The sequence below is a fragment of the Spea bombifrons genome, chromosome 2 (assembly GCF_027358695.1).
Source record: "Spea bombifrons isolate aSpeBom1 chromosome 2, aSpeBom1.2.pri, whole genome shotgun sequence".
NCBI lineage: Eukaryota > Metazoa > Chordata > Amphibia > Anura > Pelobatidae > Spea > Spea bombifrons.
Window position 1 is genome coordinate 13389541 of NC_071088.1, and position 23113 is coordinate 13412653.

The 23113-nt window shown below is 37.0% G+C and overlaps 1 protein-coding gene across 2 annotated transcripts in view; it reads left to right on the forward strand.

Moving 5' to 3' along the window:
* The window catches only part of ROBO2 (roundabout guidance receptor 2), a 422548-nt gene that overhangs the window by 227896 nt on the left and 171539 nt on the right, over positions 1–23113 (forward strand). For both annotated transcript variants that reach the window (XM_053456882.1, XM_053456883.1), the window contains exon 2: positions 420–746. In XM_053456882.1, coding sequence (XP_053312857.1) covers positions 420–746 — 327 coding nt within the window. The remainder of the gene's footprint in view (positions 1–419; positions 747–23113) is intronic.

The window sequence follows — 23113 nt, forward strand, 5'->3', positions numbered from 1 at the left end:
CTTCTTCCTGAAGTAAGTAGACGGTAGATGTAAGACAAATCAAAATGTGCCGAGTGGTAAAATTGTTTAATTAATGCTGCTAAAATAAATCCACTTGTAATTCTGTTTCTATATTTTGGGAAGATACTAAAACATTAAAGTATTACGTTTATATAGTTGTGAATAGCACAAAATGTTCTTTCAAAAGCGGAGGAATGTGAAACTTCTCCATCCTGTAAACAGTGTTTTTATTGGGTTTTCAGCATGATTTTAAATAATACAAAATCAAATAAATATTTACAAAATCTAAGAAGAATGTTCTGGAACTCGGATGGGTGGAGGGTACGTTGTGAATCGTATACGTGCCGTGCAAAAATTCAACAATTATTGCAGTTGGCCTTCACGTCTTTTAAAATATGAACATTTGTATTTTTTCATAGGATCCCGACTACGTCAGGAAGACTTTCCTCCAAGGATAGTCGAACATCCGTCAGATGTGATTGTTTCGAAGGGAGAGCCGACCACGTTGAACTGTAAAGCCGAAGGTAGACCAACGCCTACCATTGAGTGGTACAAAGATTTAGAGAGAGTTGAAACAGATAAAGATGACCCCCGCTCCCACCGAATGTTGCTGCCCAGCGGATCGTTATTTTTTTTACGCATTGTACATGGACGCAGGAGTAAACCAGATGAAGGAAGCTACGTGTGCGTTGCGAGGAATTATCTGGGAGAAGCTATGAGTCGAAATGCATCACTGGAAGTAGCATGTAAGTTTTTCTTTTTTTTTTTATATTGCAATGTAACAATCCGGTATTCTATTATCAGTAAATACATAAATAAATATCCTATCTCATTTACGTTTTGGACATTGGAATGGATATACGTTAAGACTTAATGGTACAGAAGGACAAGAGGGCCCTGCTCTTGAAAGCTTACAACCTATTATGCATTTTATCTTAGTTAATGAATCTTGGCCAAGGACATCGAAAATAGCCCTTAATACGTAAAATGTGACCGATAAAGATTTTCAATGCCAAATGTTCACTTTGTACAGTTCTGTGAGAACAAGAAATGTAATAAACCAGAATTATTTTCTCAGATTAAAGAGATTTTAGCGTTTTAACAATGCATGTGAAGGAAAGCATGTTTAGAGGATTGAAAAACAAAAAAGGTGGAAAGGTAATCTGAAATAACCCTTATGATTGTATTTTCCACATTACAAACGCTGCCCAGAATACTTTTCTACATAGTGATAATAAAAACTTTCGTCAAATTTTTTTTCAAGGGGTAATAACAGCTTTCCCAAGATTTTTTTCTTAATATGTAAAAGTTTCATTATACAGTTAGATGGGTTTATTGCTTTTAATATATATGTATTTTTAAATTCTCACCTTATGTTTACCTTCTAGTAGAAATTCATTAACCAGAATGTTACATAGTTGGTTTTGGAAAAGCCCAGAGTTATTAAATGTGACCTTTTACAGTTCTCTACGATATTCTCCAACATATAATAATAAAAATAAGCTCCGGGCTCGGTCTTAATGAGCGTAACCGCTCAAGACACCCTTGGCTCACAGGTCTGCTTCGTAAACCTATTCAGTATTTCTGCCATGATCATTGATGGCTTAAGAACTCTCACTTTAAGAAAGCCTTGTCTTGTCTCGGTCTGAATCCTCGTTCCTGAAAAGCTTAATTTATGTTTTCTTGTTGTTTGCACACACGGGGATGTGCGGTTCCTCTAACAGTTCATCATATTGACCTTGAATATGTTTGTACATGGTAATCATGTCATCTCTTTAAATGCAAAGTAAACAAACCTAATTTGGAAACCTGGCCTCTATAATTTAATTCTTACATTCCCTTTATTCAGTGTTGGCCTTCTTTTGTGCTCTTTCCTTATCCATAAGGGTTTCTTTTTTTATTATTTGTTAACTGGAGGCCACATTTCCATTTGAGGCCTAAGTAAAGATTTGATTAGTAACAAAAGACACTGCCTAGCCTTTCTCGTTTGATTGACTTCGTAGCTGCTTCTTTATACCGGCAGCCTCCGGTGAATTTATACCCCGCTCATGATTTCAAATACCACCACCAAGGTATCACTACATATAATACCATGTTTTTTCATCTATACCACTAATACAACTATCCCCAGCAACGTACATGTCCTTGGTAAGACCTCACTTCGAATGTTGAGTAAGAATGTATTAAAATACAGGATTAAATATTTTGGTTATGGGAACAAGTCTTGTTTACCGTTCAAGAGAGGGAAAAAAACTAAACATATACAAATGTATATATTCAAGGTCAATACACATAATTCCCTCAGACTTCTTAATCAATAGTCTTGCACTGGTAACACAAGGGCATGGCTTAAGGTTATATTAAATTGCATTTAATGGGCAACATAGGTAAGAGATTATACATCAAAGAAGATTAAACAAAGAAAAAATAAGCTTCTTCGAGTATTTGTACTTGATAGACACTTGTCTTTTACAAATGTAATCAGTCTGGCCCATCAGCGGAAACCATATTTGTTTCAAGTTGAATTTGGTGATAATAAATGCTACGGAATTTTGGTGGCATCTGCAGAAATAGAAATAACACTTTTTATTTTACAGATTAATTCATAAATATATTAAGATACTGATGTGTCTGGAATAAAGCCGTTTGTAAAAATGCTCAGTCCCCTACAAGGGGAATAGCTTTAATTTCCTACCTTTAAATGAAAAATGTGCCCAAGTATTTATAAAAAACTAGCTTTTTTGGTCAACACTCCCAATCTTTTTTCACTATCTGTACTTCATAACGAATGGGGAACGTTTCTGATTAATATGATTAATCTTATGATTCTTCGGTATCATCCCCTTAACGTTTACTGGTCCAAAGTTCCTAGGTTGTGTTCCTTGTAAGTAATGGCACCACGACCATATTTCACTATGTTTGTGTCTTTCACCAAGGGGAATCACAGAGCTTGAAAATCTTTTACTGAGATCAGGTAGTGAATGAAGCTTTGGGTTTCTTTTTATGGATGTGATTGTTTGAGTACAGTCACTTGGAATGTGTTTCAGAAAAATCCCAGTGTATCAGCCCTTGGAGATTGGGTTTAGCATGTGATACCAGTTCACCCAGTTGGCATGAAAGTTGCCATGTGGGCTAAAATGCTGATGTCAACGAATGTGAAATGTTTAGCCTCTTTTAAGTTTTGTGGAACCTGGTAAAATGATTATGAACACAACTTATAAAATACAACTTTTACCATTTTTAATGTTATTTTATTGCACACAAACTTCTCTAGGAGCGCTGGGTTTAAAGGGCAGAGATGTTTCATGTAAATATTTTATATATAATACGTCTCCATCCTCATACCCTAAATACATCTTTATCCTTATATATTAGGCTTTCTAAAAGTGCATGTTTTTGAGTAGCCTATTTAGTAATTTACGAAATCACCCATGTCGGATTATTACGTGTTTTTATTTTCCAACGTGAATGTTTTATGCATATCTTACCATTTAAAATTGGTTCTGAACCAACACTTAAGCCTAACCCAAGTACCATCCCATTGATACCATTACCCTCTCTGCGAAAGGATTGCACATTCGCTGTTTGAAGGTCACGAGTGAAGTACAAGCTGTAATAAAAGCTTGCAAAATAAAAAGCCAGGCTTCGGTGTTAAAGATATTTCAAGCTAGAGATCACAGAACACGAAGAGATTTAAAACCATAGCACCATTTCTGTAATGGCATCATGTACCTAGAGAAAAGCCATCTCCTCCTTTGAAGTGTAGCTGACTGAATCGTCCAATTAAGCCCTTTGGGGATCAGAGCGCACATTTCAAATAATATATCTTTCTTACTTCCTTAATATCTCAGTATCTCCATCTTTTTTTGAATTATTATTATTTTTTTATTTTTTATTAAATTGCATATCCTCTGTCGAGCTCACTAAATTAAGAGATTAAAGGTTGATATCATAACTCATTTCGCATACGGCAGTACAAAGTTTCCAAACCCCTTGTGACAATAAAGAGTTTTAAAATGACCCACCGGTCAATTTTTATTATATTTAATCTGTTTCCTTTATTAGATACATCCATCTCAGGGTCTCCAGTGAAAGATTATTTGGTTAAACCGAATAAATACTCTAGTATCTTCTTGTTGTCCGCAACATCAGCCAGTTTCCTGTTTCCATTGTATCAGTAGAAGTCTACTGATGCTTTATTTATCGTCTATAATATCTTTTATATAATGATCCACGCATCAGAAGATCAGACGATTCCTAAATAAACCAGCATCTCATGTATGCAGAGTCAATTGCATCCCTTAGAGAGCGGAGCTGTAGCCCCAGGTGTTAAATTGTGTGATAGCAGCTTGATCTATCGAACCAGCGTAAGAGGATACAGTGGCCAAAATGAACATTTATGAAAAATTAATGAATTCCCTAGATTTTTAGTTACTTTTCTCAACCCCAAGACCCTGATTATTATAGTACTGAATAGCGTTGAATCAAAAAGAATGTTCTTGTAAATAAAAAATAAAAAAGTGGATTTTCATATCTACTAGGATTGGCAATGTCGATTCATACCCTCTGGTTGATGGCTGACATCAGGAGTCGATGGTACCATTACAATTGTTGCAGTATGGTTGGATGTGTTATATTGGTACAGCTGGCTATAATACGGTTATTTGGTTGTTAAAAATTTGACTGCATTTTTTTTAAAGGAGTAAATCTTATTTGAAGGCCCTACACACAATGGTGTAACCTCATTTGTATTATTGCTATTGTTATTATTACTACTAATAATTATTAGCTTTAGATACAACTTCCAGACTACACCATGAGGTCACACCAATAGCCGTCCTAATCCGAAACTTCAGATAGGGGAATGCATTGGATGCGCTGGAGCAGTGCTCATTGAAATAAACTATTTTTTAACTTTTCCAGCCTTTCTTTATTTCTTTTTAATTTGTTTATTTATTTTTCCAAGCTATCTTTCACTTTGCTGAGCATTTTCTAATTTTAACCAAGCAACACACTGAGATTAATGGAACATCGAGCTTATTTAATCAGTTACATTTCCACACCTATCTTCTCAGCGCTCTAATTTTATCATAGATATGTGAATAATAATTGAAGCTGTCGGCCGCAGGCACGCGGCGCCGCTTGGTAAATCAGCAGCAATGCATTATGGAGCAAAATTAGATTAGGAAAGAAATACGATTGTGAAAAATAATATAGAAAATCTTATTTGAATGTATTAAAGACCATTAGTCCAGTCGCAATGTGGACATTAGGCAATGCTAATTATTTTGTATATTCAGTCCTGATATCCCATGTTATCAGGAAGTTTCTTTTTATACTGTAATAACTGTGATTTAGTGTTAATTAACCAGTGGGACTATAGCTGGAATATAAAATGAAACCCCAAACCCCCAAACCAGCCAGCTTCACAGGTTATCCATCCGGGCTATAGATAGTATCTAGAAAATAAACATATTATTGAATAATTATCTCCTGTCCGATACAATTGTATGTACCTTCATTTAATAACTAGCCATGAATTAAGTTCCAAATACACAGAGATAGATTTTACATGTTACTACCTATCACTCATAAATAAATCAAATCCATTGTGTATTAACCTATACCCCTTCTGCTGAGATGCTGTTCCACTGATCTACAACCCTCTCCATTAACTAAAACTTCCTTACATTACATCTAAGCTTCTAACCTTCTAGTATTAGATTAAGATCTCCCTTCCTTTGCTATCCACAACATTTACTGAAAATGTGTTGTTTGATATTCTTTTTACATTATCGCATTTTAGATACCACACTCTTATCTCCCCTCTAAATTGGAAGTCATTTGATTTCAGTCCAATAGTGTGTCTGCATTTTGTATCACTTTTGAAAAAGCGCTAGCAGAATCACATGTTAATTAAATAGACTCTACCGTCTCTGATCATTGAAGTACTTCATGTGTAACGTATCCTCACCCTAAATGTAGCTCACTGACCACATCAGCTCTCTGGCTGATATCCCATTACCTTGGCTTTATCCAGGAAAACTGTCTTTGCTTCCAAAGCCGAGCCATTCTGCCTCTGAACTTGCAGCTCTTAATGCCTATTAAGTGTCCAGATAAACCACATGTGGACCTCCCTCGACTGATCTAATAATCTAGTATATTATCTACTGATTATTATGCTTTCAAGTAGAGGCTGGTGAGTTGTCCAAATTGAACCACAAGCCAAGCTAGAACGCATCATGAAATAAGAAGACAGTGGTCTACAAGTGAGGGGAACCTTGCTTGGTCTACTCCTTCTACTTCCAGGCATTTGGCGCAAATCCACAATCCCCATCCAGCAATTCAAGCACTATAACACCTGCGCTACTTCATTGGCTCATTTCTGGTCCGTGTTAATCCATAGGTATATAATACACCTGTGAACATTGGTTGTAGTACTGCTTTCCCTTTCAATCCAACTTTGGTTATACCATCATATTGCCACAGGATGGTGGCCTCAAACCTAGTGGGCTACATTTAGGAGAAAGAATGAGGTTAATTATAGGAAAAATTAAAAAAAATACATCCAGGGAATTGACAGAATCAGATCCCAAACCATGAAGTAAAACTCCAAGAGTCCCCAGGAACTCATCAAATATTTGAAGCATTTGAGGTTTAATAAATAACACACATTCTGCTGTAGAATGCTAGATGTATGGACGTTCCGTCCAACAGAAGCGTTAAAAGCAGAATTATGACTAGGATAACCATAACACTTCAGCACAGAAGATAAAGAACACGGCAATATATTTTAAATATGACATGGCCGACTTAACTGAGCTTGCTGCATTTTACTCTATGTTAGTGGAATGACCCCAACATTTCTGTATGGACTCATTTGTGGAGTTGATCACTGCGGTTTGGAAAGGGAGGTGCGTTTCTCTCCTTTGAAGCATCACTGGAACATTAGACTTGTTTTCTATAAACAAATATATTTTGTTCTATAGTTTTGCGTGTTACATCGGAGCAATTATAAAGAGCAATGGAATATGAAAATGTTATCGGTTCAAACATTTCCTAAGCTATTATTTACTCATTTCTTATTCCTGAGTCAGGATTTTACTTATCCGCCTTCTAGTACTTAAAGTGTTGCTGACACAGCATGTAAAAATAATAATGACTTTATGGTCGCATCTCTTATAGTATGCAGGACAGCTGAATATTCGAAGAGAAAAAATTCTAATAATAAAATTAAAATGCTGATGTAATCAGTACAAGAAATAGAACATATGGAGAGCACGCTTTAAGCAGGTGCAGAGGCAAAGTCTGACTAGGCCTACTTCTTGCATGACATTCACAATGGGCCATACAGAAGGAAGTAGATCATTTCAAGATAACTAAGACACTACGGGTTTTTAAATGATTATTTGCTAATTAATTATTGCCCCAGATGTTTGATCGCAAATAAATAAAGAAAAGCTCTATATAAATAATATGTACTGCTTCTCAGCAGCGTTTGTTCACGTGATATGGGGAATGGTAACCTAGCATGCCAATTACCCATGCCCCATTTATTGATTGGGTTTCCCAACTCCTCAACAAGTCTAGCCTTGCCTCCTCTCCCAAGCCTAATTCTACCCTGACTCCTGTATGGAGCAGGTAGAGGAGATCTCTTGAGGAACAGATATGGTAAGTATAGGCAACAAAACGCACAGTGCTTCTGTTTTTTTTATTATTTTGCACACAAATTATTAAGTAACTTGGAAACAATTCACTATTATTATTATTATTTATTTTTACGCAATTTAGGAAAGAGGCATGATGCAGGTAAAAATAATCAATTTAAGAAATTTAAAATAAGATTATAAAATCCTGTGAATATCTTTACAAACAAAATAATATCTAAATACCCGTCTTCATCCAAATAGATTGTGACATGTAATATAGAGGTGCTAGGGATGTTCTGGAACGTTATGTTTCACATATACTTTTCCCCTTGTTTGGAGCAGACAACAGAAAAAGTTGCCTTGAAGTTTTTGTGTGCAAATACGGATAGTTTGAGGCTGAGGTTATTGGAGGTGAAGCTAGAAGTGTTGACGTTGGGATTCTAAAAACATCCTCCTGTTTTTACACTATGAATCTCTGCACCTTCAGTCCCTAGAGGTGTTTGCCATTTTCCATCTTCATTCATACACACTTGTAATGTAAGACTCAGTTCTTAAATTAGAACCAGAACAGAATTCATAGTCACTAAACACACACACATATATATATATATATATATATATATATATATATATATATATACATATAACCAACTAACAATTAGAAACATATAAACATAAGAAATAAATATACAAAATATTGAAATAAGTGTGTTCAACCTGCCATTCCTGAATATTAATTCGAACAAAAAATATATATGATATGGCAATTTAGAAAAATGTTAAAAAGCCAATACTGATTTAGTCTTAAAATGTTATCACAGACTTTAATGGAAATATAGGAGAAATATAACAAGAATGTTAATATATCTTATGTGACAGAATCAACAGATCTTAAAGCTATTTTACCAAATTCTTGTTTTGTCAGCTGTATATTTCATAAGTGACTATAATTATTCATGGGATATGCATAAAGCTACAATGAGACCTAGGACTGATTAAGGTTTTACAACTGGAAAAATGGGATGGAGTAGATGGGCCGAATGGTGCTCATCTGTTGTCAAATTTGATGTTTCTGTGTTCAAGTTAGTTAATTAACGTATTCATTTTTTTCTATTTTGTGTTTAATGGTGTCTATCATTCCCATTCTCACCATACATAATGTTATGATAGGATGACTGCTACAAGCATTCTATTATTTCAAGAATTTCGTCCGAATAAAAAAAGTAGAAAATAAAAGATCAAGAAAAATTCTAAGCAATGTAACATAAAAAAATAATACAAAACAACATTTTAATGGAAAAAGGTAATCTCATGACCAGATGCGCTGAACTCGCCTTTTAATTTCCAGTTGACATATTTATATAACATGTAATTATTTTCACCTTACCGTTTCCTTCATCACATTCCAGATACTGTTTAGTTGTGATGACCTTTGTAGAGCGTTCTTTGGTGAGTGATATAGTTAATGAGATCCAGTGACACTATGACCTCGACCTGCTCATGGCCCTTGGTCTTAGTCATCCATCTTCCAGGCTCCAAAGGTTAAATGACAGTACTTGGAAACATAGAAAACAAGTGAGAATAAACAAATTCAAGAGTTTTCTGTCATGGCTGCTAACACAGGTGGACATCCTCAAACTAAGAATTAGGGCCATCATATTCCGCAGACCTATCAGGAGAACATAGCAAAGGAGAACCTCATGAACATTCTACACGAAGCCTTCAAGAATCCATTGCCTATAATTCACCATTACTTGGTCTTTTCAACTGTGTCACGAAGAGTTCATCGAAAACCAAAGCACTTAAACAGTGATAGTCTTGTGTTTAAAGTGACTTAGTATGAAATGACATTACCTGGTCAAACATTATCTGTCAGAGAAAGTATAATAAAGGAAGAATGATTTCTCAACAAATCCTTTCCTTCTACGGTACTGAGATCCCAGTTCATTCGAACAAATGTGATTTGTATTGCAGTAGCCTGTTTACCCCTTAAGAGCATCGCTGCGATAAAATGTATGCTAAGTGACACTTAAATTCTCATTCAAGGAAAATATATCGGTGGTAGAACTGTCAAACTAGAAGGAAGCCTGGATTTTATTTTACAATCTTGCCCTCATACCTCACGTCTGCCCACAGCCAACAGAACAAATTAAAGCTCTTTTTCTAAGTAATCCAATCTGTTCAAATAATATTGAGCTAATAAAGTTAATATTTGTAATTGTAAGATTTATGGCAAACCGTGGCGTTTCTATTAGGTTATTTGTGACAGACAGATGCCAGGTAATAGAATTATTGCAAGCATTGTGTCGATAAATTATTGCCGCTAAGGAGAAAAACACTAAAAAAATGCAGTCCCAGGTAACATAATATCTTGAGAAAGCAATGAAGTTAGAATTGGAACATATAACACTAAAATGTAATGTTCCTAAAATGTTTAGCTGGGTGAGGAAAGCTCCATCAGTTTCATTATTTAACCCCTTAGGAAGTAAGTCCTACCAACCAACATTTTAAAAGTCCAAAGTAAATCTTAATCCAAGGTTTTGAGAATCCAGAAGATTTATTGGGACCCCAATAATCCAAAGTGTATGATAATAATACATCAATGTGATATAATGTTAAAAGGGATCTATTTCATGCTCACATAGCTTTCTCCTCTTCATCTTCTAATGGGTCTGGCTTCTTAAACTACTTATATGTTACAGTGAGTGTTTTTCGAGGAGTGACTATTAGATGGGGCTCAATGGCAACTAAGACTTTTTATGAGACTTTTCCAGATTTGCTACCCAGAGTTATACTTCCTCAACTTCATGCCGCAAACACTAGATGAGTGGGATCATGGTGTTGGATGCCCACTTGATTAGCGATCACCCCACTAAGCAGAACCTGCGGAAAAGACAGATTGCATTAACCTGAAAACCTAGTTTGTCCACAGCAGGGAAATAGATTTCAACACAAACGGGCTCATAAAAATTCAACTAAAGTAATATGCTTTCACATTATGTCTGCAATAAACCTTCCCATTCCATGAGTTCTGGACCTTTTTTTCCATGCATTGCTTCACGAGGAGCTCGAAAGCGTGTCCTGCCCACTAAAACTCTCATAACATAATTTAATAACAATTAAGAGCCCCCAAAACAAAAAGAAAAATGACAGCACCAAATGCTCCTGCTAATTCCTTTCCTGACAATCAAATCAGTATAGCTACCCAGCCAGCACTCATAACCCTTAATAAGTCACTTTACTCGATTAAGAGAAATTGATTTTTCTCCAGTGCCGATCCTAGTGATTGTGATAAATATGAGTCTAGCGCACACTTTACTTTCTCTCTGCCAGCCTTCATTTGTCCTCAGGCCGGCAGGTGAACGGGCTGGAAAGATGACGCCTTGTCATTAACTCTAGTTGTTGTCAACACCCTGGCAGATGCAGAATTGAGTACTTTAAGTGGATCAGCGAAAGCAGCCAATCCTCGGAAGCCTGCGCAACAATTACACACTCCGTGCACTGGAACGGACTTCAACTCCGGAAGCTCCTGTACTATAATTAGGGAACGCAGCCAAGGATGCTTTTCAGCAAATAGATGACAAATGCCTTAAACAAAATAAAATATTTAAAAAAAAAGTATATTGTAGTTTTTCCTAATAGCTTCATCAATATGCATTCCTGAGAATAAAAAAATAAATCCATATATAAAATATTAGAAAAATGAGAATATTTTGGCTTAAAATTAGTTCATGTCATTATTGATCATATATTACTGAGGTTTCTTACTCGAGGTAGACTGGTCATTTGTGGCAACTTCTCTATCTGCTTCGTGCGATTATATTAATATCACAGTATTAATACTCATACAATCATCATCTACCTCCACTATAATATACACACAGTATATAATATACATAAATATACATGTTTGTTGGCACCTCCTATTTACGTATTATAGAGTAAAATATGCTGGCACAATCTAAATTAGTAAGAGTATTATAATAATGTGCAGTAACAGTATGGGTGTGACATGCAACAGAATATTTTATACCCTTTACTTTGGATGGGAAGTTGTCGTTAACCCCTTTAGATGCCAGAGGCACTGCAAATCAACTTCACACCACAATGGCAATGGAATTGTTAGACAACATTAGCCGTTAAATAGAGAGGGGAGAATTCTTGCCTGAAGGATATTCAGGTAAAAAAAAGAAACATATAATAAATGCAGATAATTGTAAATGTGGTACTTAAGCCACTTAGTGTTTCCAAATTATCACATTACTCGTCTCGGAACAGCTGGCATTGTTCTTTTGTTGCTAAACTTCCACCGTTTGATGAATTTTAACTTCTTTTTCTAATTTACATCTTTATAACAAAATGGCAATAGATGGCTTATTAGGATGTATCCTAAACCCAGAAGATGACCATCATTGAAGTATAAATGATGTGTGCATTTTATTTAGTTACCTTTAATTGACTTCCACGTTGGGTAGTAAAAGATACGAGCATTCCTGGGAACTTCCCTCTTCTTGGGAGGGGGCTTTACGAGGGGCAGCTAACCATGTGTAGGGGTGGCGCTACCCCCAGAAATCTTTTACTTGCTAGGAAGGGGGTGCTAAGGGAAAGTAGTTGGCGATCGGCAGAATATTTAATGAGGAGTGGGCGTGGCCCAGAGACCCAGGGAAGAAGAGCTTTACTTAGAGACTCCGAGTCGAACCTGGAGAGCTCCCAGGTATTGTGATAACAAAGTGCGGAATTTACGTAAAACAATACAAAACATGTAATTTATCCATCTAGCTATATATTCAGTGATTCATTCCAAAATCTGCTGCCAGTGCTGAGTGACATATCCCAGCAAAGGCCACACCACAGACTCCCATCCAGCCCACCTTGAAGGTTATAAGTTAGGTATTCCTGACAGGAGTTCAACAAAAAAATGTAACAATAAAGCTTATATGTTAATGCCTTTTTCCTGAAAAATCTAATATATATTCCTGTGGTCCTATGGCAGAGACACCCTGTGTTGAAAATGGACATTAAATCAAACGTGATCTAAGAATGTATACAGGAAACTAAACATGGGAGGACACATGTAAGGTTCTGTAGGCGGTATGTCATGATTGACGCATATATAAAGGTATTCGGTAGAAGAAATTATACCTATCCTACCAGTAAGTCATTATGTTAATAGCATTTTTGTGATGTGCATTTTCTGGATTTATGACCCTTTGTCAATAAGCTCCAATTCAGGCTGCATGTACATCTTTGATAAGGTTCTAATTGGATAGTGGTGACCTTTCTGAATGTAATCCATGGTGGAAGATTAAAAGCGGTCCCGCAAGTGACAGCTTTGGGAAAATAACATATGAATTTGGCTTTACTGGGAGGCAAGAGATGTAAGCAATGATAAATTGTAGGCAGAACAAGCAGGCTTGCAAAGTGATTGTTCATTTTTCTGCATCTGGGGCTAAAGTCTTCTATTGTTTCTACCACCCCTACTGTTCTGTAGGAGACACGATAGACGGAAAACAAAATGAGGCATATCAACACGCAATGGCTCAAAGATCAGACAATATTTTCATGAAGTCACTAACGCCACTTGATATGAATTGCAAACTAAAAAAGATTTAGATCTAATGCATATATTATCATTACTAGCACTATATAAATACAAGATGATGATAATAATAATAATAATAATATACATTAAATCTACATCATTAGATCTATGGTGCTTCATACAGAACATACATTCAACGGGTATGACAAAACTAGAACTGACAGGCTTACAATCTAGAATTTTTAGATTAATTCATCATACAAATTTGATCTGTAAGGTATAATTTTTATTAAAACAAAAAAGGAATATTGCTACTGTGTGATTACCTGTAAAAAAAAAAAAAAGAGTCCCAGAGGATCACTCCAAAACCCATTTGCACCGTGCTCTTTGATCTCTGCCTATGCCATCCTCTTGTCAAATTATGGTAATGTAAAGTGTTTCCCTTTAAATGCAAGACACTTAAAGCAGTAATTGTGTCCTCCATACGTTCCCTAGGTGCCTGTAGATTTCTTTGTGGTAAGTACGGGTTTATTTAAGTAGCATTATCCACTGCATCTGATTTTTTGAGGCCCGTTTGCAGCATTGGCTTTTAATTATTATTATTATTATTATCTTTTATTCATATAGCGCCAACAATTTACGCAGCGCTTAATACAATACATATATTCAAGGGGTCTGACAAGACGAGAATTGACAGACTAAGACAAACCGATACATTAGGTGGAGAGAGCCCGGCTCGCAGGCTTACAATCTTGATGGGCTAGAGCCCAAAACCTACCTTGGCCTGGCAAGTCAAGAGTGGAGGGGTCTAAACTATTGCCTCTTTAGCTCAAACTTCTCCTCTGGGTCAGGGTTTTGATCAAGTGCCTGTCTAGACACACAAGGTCTTACACCGCTGGCTTGGCTCCTGCCATACTGTCGGACAGCTCTGTCCCCTCTGGTCTGCAGTGATCACTCCATAGAGTTATTAACCAAGAAAACTATTGGGAACAGCAAATCCAGCCTCTCACTAATCATCTTTAAGCCTCGCTATCTTATCTATATGTATCTGCGTGTATATAAAACCTATCCATGCCTAATGTATAGCCAACATTATTTTTGAGTCAATGACAGATGTCTGGATTTGCCTTTACAACTCCGATCTGACCTAGGCCGTTTGATTAACATTAAAATACCCTTAAGTGTACAGTTGCGGGATATTATTATATGCAATTCTTCTCTGAGCCCATTCACTAGGGACCAGGTTGACACCATTAAATGAATTTTACGGGAGGATTACAGCAAGCATTGTGCTATCAGGAGATAAAAGACAGGGGCATTAGCCGATCTGCCTACTCAGCACACATAAACAGGGCTTAACGGTAGAAAATATACTAGATTAGTCTATGATATTGAAAGGAAAGAGGAAGACCTGTTTTGAGAATACATTATTGGCCTGGTTTGTCACAAAGAAACATTTACTTCTCCAATAGTGATCAGGGTGCCTTATAATTATTAATTAATTAATGATTTCACTCAGTGGAGCGCTATGTATATTATTGCTAAAGACATTGGGGAAATGTGCCAGAAGAGAACAAATATAAATTCATAGCGTACGTTAGATTTTATCTCACGAGAGCCCTATATACCATTCACCGTGACAGGTGCTGGATAGTTTCAGTATTAAATGGTCTACTTTATGGGGTCTGTCTGCAAGAACTTATTCTGCATGAAGTATATACAAATTCAATAACCAGTGGAAATAAACATACAATACTGTATTTAATGTAGTAATTTATTAAGTATCTATGTGTATCTGTCCGAGAAGGTTGTGTTCCTGTTTTTACTGTCTTATTTTTCACTAAAATTGGTGCTATCATTTTTTTCTTTTACACTATATGTACTGTATATTTAGTGATAAAATCCCTTTTTAAAAAAAAAAAAAAAAAAAAAAGAAACTACCCTATAAAAAGGTCAAACAAGACAGTAAGTAGTGTAAATTATGTTTGATACAAATGACACCGAGTTTATCAAAGGCAGGACATTTCCACCGGACGCCCCAACATTTTTGTTCCTCCGACAAGCAGATTCCTTCTTTTACTTAATAAAATTAAAAACCCACAAACAATAAGTGGTTTCTTCATAAGTTGTCTTTGTATCGAAGCTGCCTGCCTTCGAAATTCTGTAATATATGATGACTGGCATGTGCCTTTACACGATAAGTAAATAAAACAATAGGAAAGGCATACTATGCCAGTCCAGACGCATCTCAAGCTGTCTGTCCCACAATTTTAATATTATGGGTGAAAAGCACAGCATTTTTTTTTCCTATTCTGCTAAACTCCCACGTCGGGAGCAAGAATTCAAAGAGAAACCTACTGACCCCCTCCATTGTTTGGGCTTGTCGTTGTCTATCTGTGGCGTGCCATAATCAGCAACATACATATGTAAGGCGTGCTTGCTTGGGGTCTCTCACACCTGTTTGCTTATGCATGAGTTTCTATGCATGCTTGAATTCAAATAGTCACTTTGGGAGGTGGGGGGGTTTAGGGCAGTCACTGTCAGATGCCTTTCATTGCCAGGATCACGGCAGCTCAAGGCAAAATAGCGTCGAGAAGCCATAATATACTCCCGACGATTGCTTCCATTAAAGTTTTAAAGGAATAGATAATTAAAAGTTACACTTGGAATGTGTGTGTCTATAATTACCCCTTCAAAATGGAACTTTAATAAACCAGTCGCCCAATGTGATTCAATCTGACGGCTTTAATACTCGGGGAAAAAGAATAATGGAGTTAAGAAAACACCTGCACGGGCACTGAAATTGGCACTACACCGACATCATTCCTACGCTTCCACTTTAACCCTTTACTTTGCTCTGTAATATAGCATGGAGGAGATTTTTTTTCTGTTTCACCCTAGGCTTTAGGAATACATTGTTGCGTTTATAAAAGTATTCGAATAAAAAAAAAAAAAACAACAAATTTCTTAGACTACATATTGCGTTGGCACCTGAGCGTCAAACTTTGTGTCTCGTGTTGTGTGGGCCCAGACAGAAGGTGGTGCATCTGTAGCGCTTTGCATGACTAGTTTCATGGCAGCAATTAATTGTTTTTTATTATCCTTGAAATAAGAATTTGGAATGTTTGTACATTTGCCAGATTTTCAAATGATTAAATCCTTAAGAATATATTAAATTACTGTGAGTAGAATATAAAGATGAAGTGTAGCTTTTCATCACTATTTTGACGTGTAGGCCGGCAAGAGGACTATTCTTCATCTGGGTAAAAGTTCTGAAAATGAAATAAGCCTTTTATTATGGGTCAATTTTCTCAGCTATTAGGTCTATGCCAACAAATAATATATAGTCATATATGACCTCTGTTCTAAACATTATTCCTGGTGTTATCTAACACCGTTGCATCTGAATTTGAGATATAATATAATATTATAGTATTATTAATATATAATATTATATATATATATATATATTATTATATAATATATTAATAATATAATATATATTACCAATATATAATATAATATATATATTTATATGTGCAATTTATGTCATATAAAATTCTAATATGCAAACACATATTATTGTTCTTTGAGTACATATATTTATCGTATACATCACACTGCTGCTTTCTCACTGTTGCTATAGAAACTGCATCCTAGGCGCATTTGTCAAAAAAAAGAAAAAACTGTAAAAGGAAATATAAGCATTTAACGTATACGTGTTTATCTTCACCACAGGCGACGGATGCACAGAAAACACAGGCATATGTATTTTTTTTCTATTTGTTAAGTTTTAATGTAGTTGTGATGGTAGTTTTATCTTTGCACAAGAAAAAAAGGAAAAGATGCAAATATTGCATAAAACAGATATAGTAAGAGCAAATAACATGCGCGGTAAAGGAAGCATGTTTCTATTGCAAAATGATTGCAGCATTTTGACTTGCTCTAATAATATGCCTTTTTTTACAGTCTCAGCACTTTACTTGCAGCTGTGATATAACAAGCTCGGCCCTTTGGGGATCATGGCTGTGTCAATTAGTCACAGAAGGTGCTAAGAGTGAGCTGGCCCAGTACCTCCCCGGAGAAAATGCACACAAACAAATTTGTCATACCCATCGCCCGTCTTCCAGTGGAGACACCAAAATGCACCTGTTTTATGTAAAGCCTGTTTGAGCGCACATTCCCCAGCCGCAGGAGGCCACATACATCATCACAGAGTGCAAAATGGATCGGTTTAGGCCGAATATCTCCAACGTTCACTTATGTTCTTTTTCTCCTCAAATTATTATTGCAACTTCAAGATATTTCACTAGGCAAAAATTAGAAGATTATGTGAAATGTTATTATTATGTGGTGTATTATTGTGTGATCTTGCATAGCTGCCAACAGTCCTGATGGTCAAGCGTATGTGTTAGCAGGACATCGTCAAGTATCTCAGTGTTCTGTTTTGTTCCTTACATTCCAGACAACTCGTACTGGGGGAAAAGGGCAGAAATAGGTAGGAGTTGGTAAGACTACAGTTTAACCCACTGGAATATTCTGCCCAAGGCCGACAAGGATATGATGTCATACCCCTATGTTCAGCAGTAAGGACGACATACTGCTGCCTCCATTGGTATCCCCAAAATATGGTCCTCTTGACACTTGGGGGTGGAGGTGAAGGAGCAAAAAAACAGGACATGCTTTAATATGATGGCAATGTGGGCATATCAGGTACAGGAATGCATGGGGCCACACTTAAGCCCCCTCTGCTTTCCAGAGCGGAAAAATGCCCCCAACCCTATGACTCGTGTACCTTATAGAAAATCTAGCTCCAGTTGTAACATTCTAATCCATGCGTGTTAGCATTGCCCGTTACCACTGAATATCATGCAATAACTACAAAAATAATTTCAAAAACGAATCCAAATTTTAGTCTGGGAAACGGCCGTACGTGTTCATGCTAGTACATTTTGTTTGATGTTGCACAGCTTGAGTAGATGCTGCCTTTTTTTCATGAAATCTTGAGGTCATATTACCATCTGCGAGGCACTGCATTAGTCAGCTGTTTTGAATCCTTGGGTATTAAACGGATCTCATGAACATTTTTGTCAGACAGTAGTATTTAGTATAGATTAGCTACAGTGCCTTCAGGGATTAGCTACCCTCCTCTTGCTGAGCATTTCTAGGTCTGCGGCTCACGCTGGCAGAAATTCCTTTATGGCTTCCAAGCTGCGAGACAATACATTTATCAAGTGCCCAATATCGGTCACCGGGAGTGTATATCCCCCCCCCCAGGTCAATGCTTCTGTATATATATTTTTTTTCAAGAGATTGAGATCCTTCTGCTGGAATTAGTCAGCCTCAAACATCCCTCTCATCCAATTCACAGCTTGAATGTCTTCACCTATCAATATTAGCGTTTGCCTCCGTGAAAAGCAAACTGTTGAAGGATGGCTGTAAGAAAGCAGTTTATTGACCTGATAATATTTTGTCTTCACATTGACATAAATTGTTTGATACAGTTGCTTGACATTTTTTTTATTTTTTTATTTTTTTTTTTAATGTACATTGACCTTTTTTGGCTACTGGCGCAGCCTCTGTTAGCAATTGAAGGATTAGCCTAGTTGTTAACTAGAATCGCTTGGAAATACATTTACATAAATAAACATTCTAAGCTTTGAAACCCACGACCAGATTGAGATTTTCTCTGGATAGAAAATCCATGGGAGGTTGTAAGTAGCAAACAGACTGATTGTTTATGACACAAAGATTATTTTAGGATGTCGGCAAACACTGGTTTTAGAGATTTTCTAGAGAAACACGCAGCGAACAGCACTTTGCCAAACCCTTCTTGTTTTTATTTATGTTTTTGTGGAATTTAAGAAAATTTAAGGAAAAAAAAAATTCAGTATTGAAGAAAAAAGATCTGCAAGTGTATCTGATAATGATGATCTTCCTTGAAAACTAAACTAAAGCACTCTCACATCCCCCGCTGGGCTCAGACGAGCTGAAATTAATTCAGGACGACAGATAAAAAATTTAACCAGCCCATGTAGAGATGACGGATGTGACAGCTTTCAGTTAAACTGTCTTTTAGTGGAAAATGTATGTGTGTGACATAGCTGTCCCGGACAAGAGAAAATGAACCGGTAACAATTTGCATCAAGAACAAAAGAAAATGATCTGCACGGTGGCAATGAAAGAACTACCTAAAAGCCCCCCCAAAAAAGAGTCACACCATGGATTTATTTTCCGTTTTGTAATTAATGGGAATTTTAACCTATTCTCTATTATTAATACACAAGAGGGACAGAAATATATTGTTGGCTTAACAATTGCGAGGTATCGAGAAACATAATATTTATTTAGAAGGATTTTTCTTCTTTTTTAATTATATTATGAAAGCGCAATTTAGTTCTTGTGGATCTCATATCCCGAGCCGTAAGGATTAGTTGATCTGTTGTAATCTATTCTGGAGCTGAGTTGTCTCGAGAAGTTCATTCAGCGATGGATCTGTCAGCTTGAAGGCGATTGTGAACTAGGGAGGCTCGCGCGTTACAAAAGGTGTTTGCTTTAGAAACGAGATATTGGCCGGATTTCCAGATTTTTGAAACCTTAGACAGTAAGTGAGTTTACCGCACGCAAGTCATTTTTAATACGCCTTAGGAGCAGATGCTACCGAGTCGCAATTGCTCCCAGCTAGAGCTGTTGGTGTAATTGAGTTTTCGTTATTATTCTGCTTATTTTTCCCCTTTATAATCAAATTGAATTATCATAATTTTGTTATTACGATGCATCTCTTACTGTGCACCTCAATAACGTTCAAGGCCACATCTGGGACGTGTTATAGGAATTCCAAAGGAAAATACAATATAGGTGTGATTACCGCATTTAAGTACAAATTGCACCATTGGAGCACAATAAATCAACTTATAGACTTATTTTATTTCCATTTGAAATACTGGAAACACATGGATATATTTAAGTCATATGCTGCTGGCATGGGGAGGGGGGGGGTTCGTAATATGGTTTTCAATCTCTTGCCCCGAGGCAGCTGTAGATCAAAGTATATGCCCATTACTAATACAGCAAGTATTCTACAATAGTAAGCAAAGTAAATGTATTTGATCATAAATAAAAAATAAGAAAAACCAGTCCGGTAAATGTGACGACGGACTACCAATTAATCAACAGGAAATTCCCATAACAGAAATGAGGTGTAGTCCTCCACAGAGTAAAAGTAAACTTGAATTTCATATTCATGCTGAACAGATGACATAAATCAGGACTGGGAATCAATCATTATCTGGATTAAGTTAAACACACAAAGAAAGGGTGCGTGGCTTCAGCGGAGAGAGTGTCAGTCCTGCGGGTATGTACACTGATCCGATAAAGTGCTGGTGGTAGCCACACAGGTTTCTCAGGACAGTCCCAATTTTCAGGCACTGTAAAGAGATCCCTGATCTCCCCATACTGGCCCAGGCCGCTGTAAAATCAATGGAGGTCTGGGCTGTTTCACAGAGGTCTCCAGTGCAGCTCCAATGTGGCCTTGCTGCGATGCTTTGGAGCTGAGTGCCGTGAGGTGGCTTTACTGGGTAGGTGGAGCCAATGGCCCTGTTTGTTCCTGCTTCTGGTCCTGTTTGCTTCTGCCTTTGGCCCTGTTTGCTCTTGCTTTGGGCCCTGTTTGTTCCTGCCTTTGGCCCTGTCCATTCCTACCATAGGCCTCAAGCACTCCAACTTCTAAAGACTGATTTGGACACCTGAAATGTGTGTGTGGGGGGGTATGCATTAGTAATACTTTCATTATTGAGGATCCTGAGAGGTAATAGGCAGCACAGCTCTGGACCAACTGAGGGCAGCCCTGCAGAATCTGGTACCTAAACCATGTAATTGCATGTTCTCTCATGTGTGCAGTCATACATGTACGCACACTCTCCCTCACCCTCTCACACACATATACATACAGATATGCATGCTGTATCACACCCATACGTCCATCTCACACAGATCCTTACTATGTGCATTTAGGGCACGTGTACTGAATGCTTCCTGTGCCCGCGCATGTGCACTACAACCTGCCTTACTTTAATTTCATCCCAAGACTTTGCTGAGTTCTGGAATGAGACTGCTTAAAATCCAGAGCTGCCTGGAGCAATCTTGGATGTACGGTTACTCTGTATGTGCGACGTAAGAATACTGTTATCCAGGGAACTGAGACATGATGTAAATCAGCTCCTGTTCCCGCGTATGTCCTCATTTCATTTCTTAGTGTAAAGTGGCATAACTAATGACACATTTTACGGGACACAAATGCTTTACTCCTCCCAAGTGCAAATTTAGTCTTACACATATATACAGTAACGAGTTAATGGCTGTTGAACTGCATTTCCTTGCTGGGCCATGCATTTTGCTCCTTCTAAGGACATAATTCATGTCCCTTCTATTATCATTTTTTTCTGTTTAATAACGTTTCATACTTTGTCATTTAAATAGCTACAGTATAACCATGTATTATGATGCTCTTTAGTCAGCTATGCTTTAGTGAGCTATAATACTATATCAATGTGTGTTTCATAAATCCTTGCTGTCACTTAATAATTACACAGCTGACACCGCTTGTGTAGGAGCTTAAAACAGTTCCCTCTTGGTTTGGATGAGTCTGTTGTTCTTGAGACAATGATAGGTCGTCTATGTACCAGAGATAACACAAATTGAGTGAAAAATTCTTAATTTTTATTACTTTATAATGCTGTTTTATAAAATGTTAATTATATATATATAAAAATATAAAGAACATTGTTGCTATAATCTACCATGTATCTAGGTCTTCATCAACAATCTAAAATCCATACCGCTGAATTCTCTACACCAAACTGCCAAATGCGAGCGAGGACTCCTCCAAATGCTTCATGAGCCAATGTTCTTGAGCGTTCTTAGCCCAGCCGGCAAAGGATCCCATTTTATCAGTATGTCTTTCTGAAATGATCTGGAGAAATCATTTGAGATGGGTGACCGAGCAATCGTGTGGCAAGCGGCGAGATCAGACCATTGCAGAACCTGAGCTTGTTGGTGGAAGATGCATACCAGCCAAGCCAGACTAGCTGCTTGGGTACCAGAACCCAAAGACAAAGTGAGGAAGAGCCTTTTTCAGATGGTTCACACTAACAAAGCCAGTCAATATTTGAAGATTATTTCCTGTTATATATTATTATTTATAAATCATGAACAGCAGATTGCTACTCAATGAGCAAGCTTACATTGAATTTATACTGATGTTGATCACAGGGATCAAAAGGGCACTTCTTGAATGAGCGTTTATAAGTAAACCCGACTGTGTCTTTTTCAATTTCGCTTGTAGCGTACAGTCAGTATTTCTTGACACGATGAAAACCAGCACTTAAATACAGATTTCAGAACTGGTTCCATGTCCATGGAGCTACCTCATATAAGCCAGCCGAGGGAATAGACTGAGACGCATGGCGCACCCAATCACTGGCCTTCTTTTTCAGTGGCACATAATGGAAGTTTTGCGTGTTTTCAGCGTGTTTTAGTTTTGCAGAAAACCAGCGAAACATATCTAAACTCATGTGATGCCTTTGAAGTTTTCTGATAACACTGTCTTTGATATTATAGGCGTAGTAGAGCCAGTTCAATTTGATTCATTTAATAAGCGTGGCCTGCTCACTAATATCTCGCTAGAACATTCCGTTCATTCATTTTATGAAAGCTAGATTCTGAAATGGGTCTTTGTCTAGTGAAGTTACAGTGCATAGGCGCTAATTTATTAACCTCCATTCTCCTATTCATCTCTATGCTTTTTTTATCAGTCATGCAAGGCCAAGGTGGCAAGAGCATCATCTTGAAAATATTTATTAACTGGAGACTTAAAGTGAGGAGGTAGCCCAGAAGCCCTGTCGTATCTGGCTTGCAGTGTATGAGG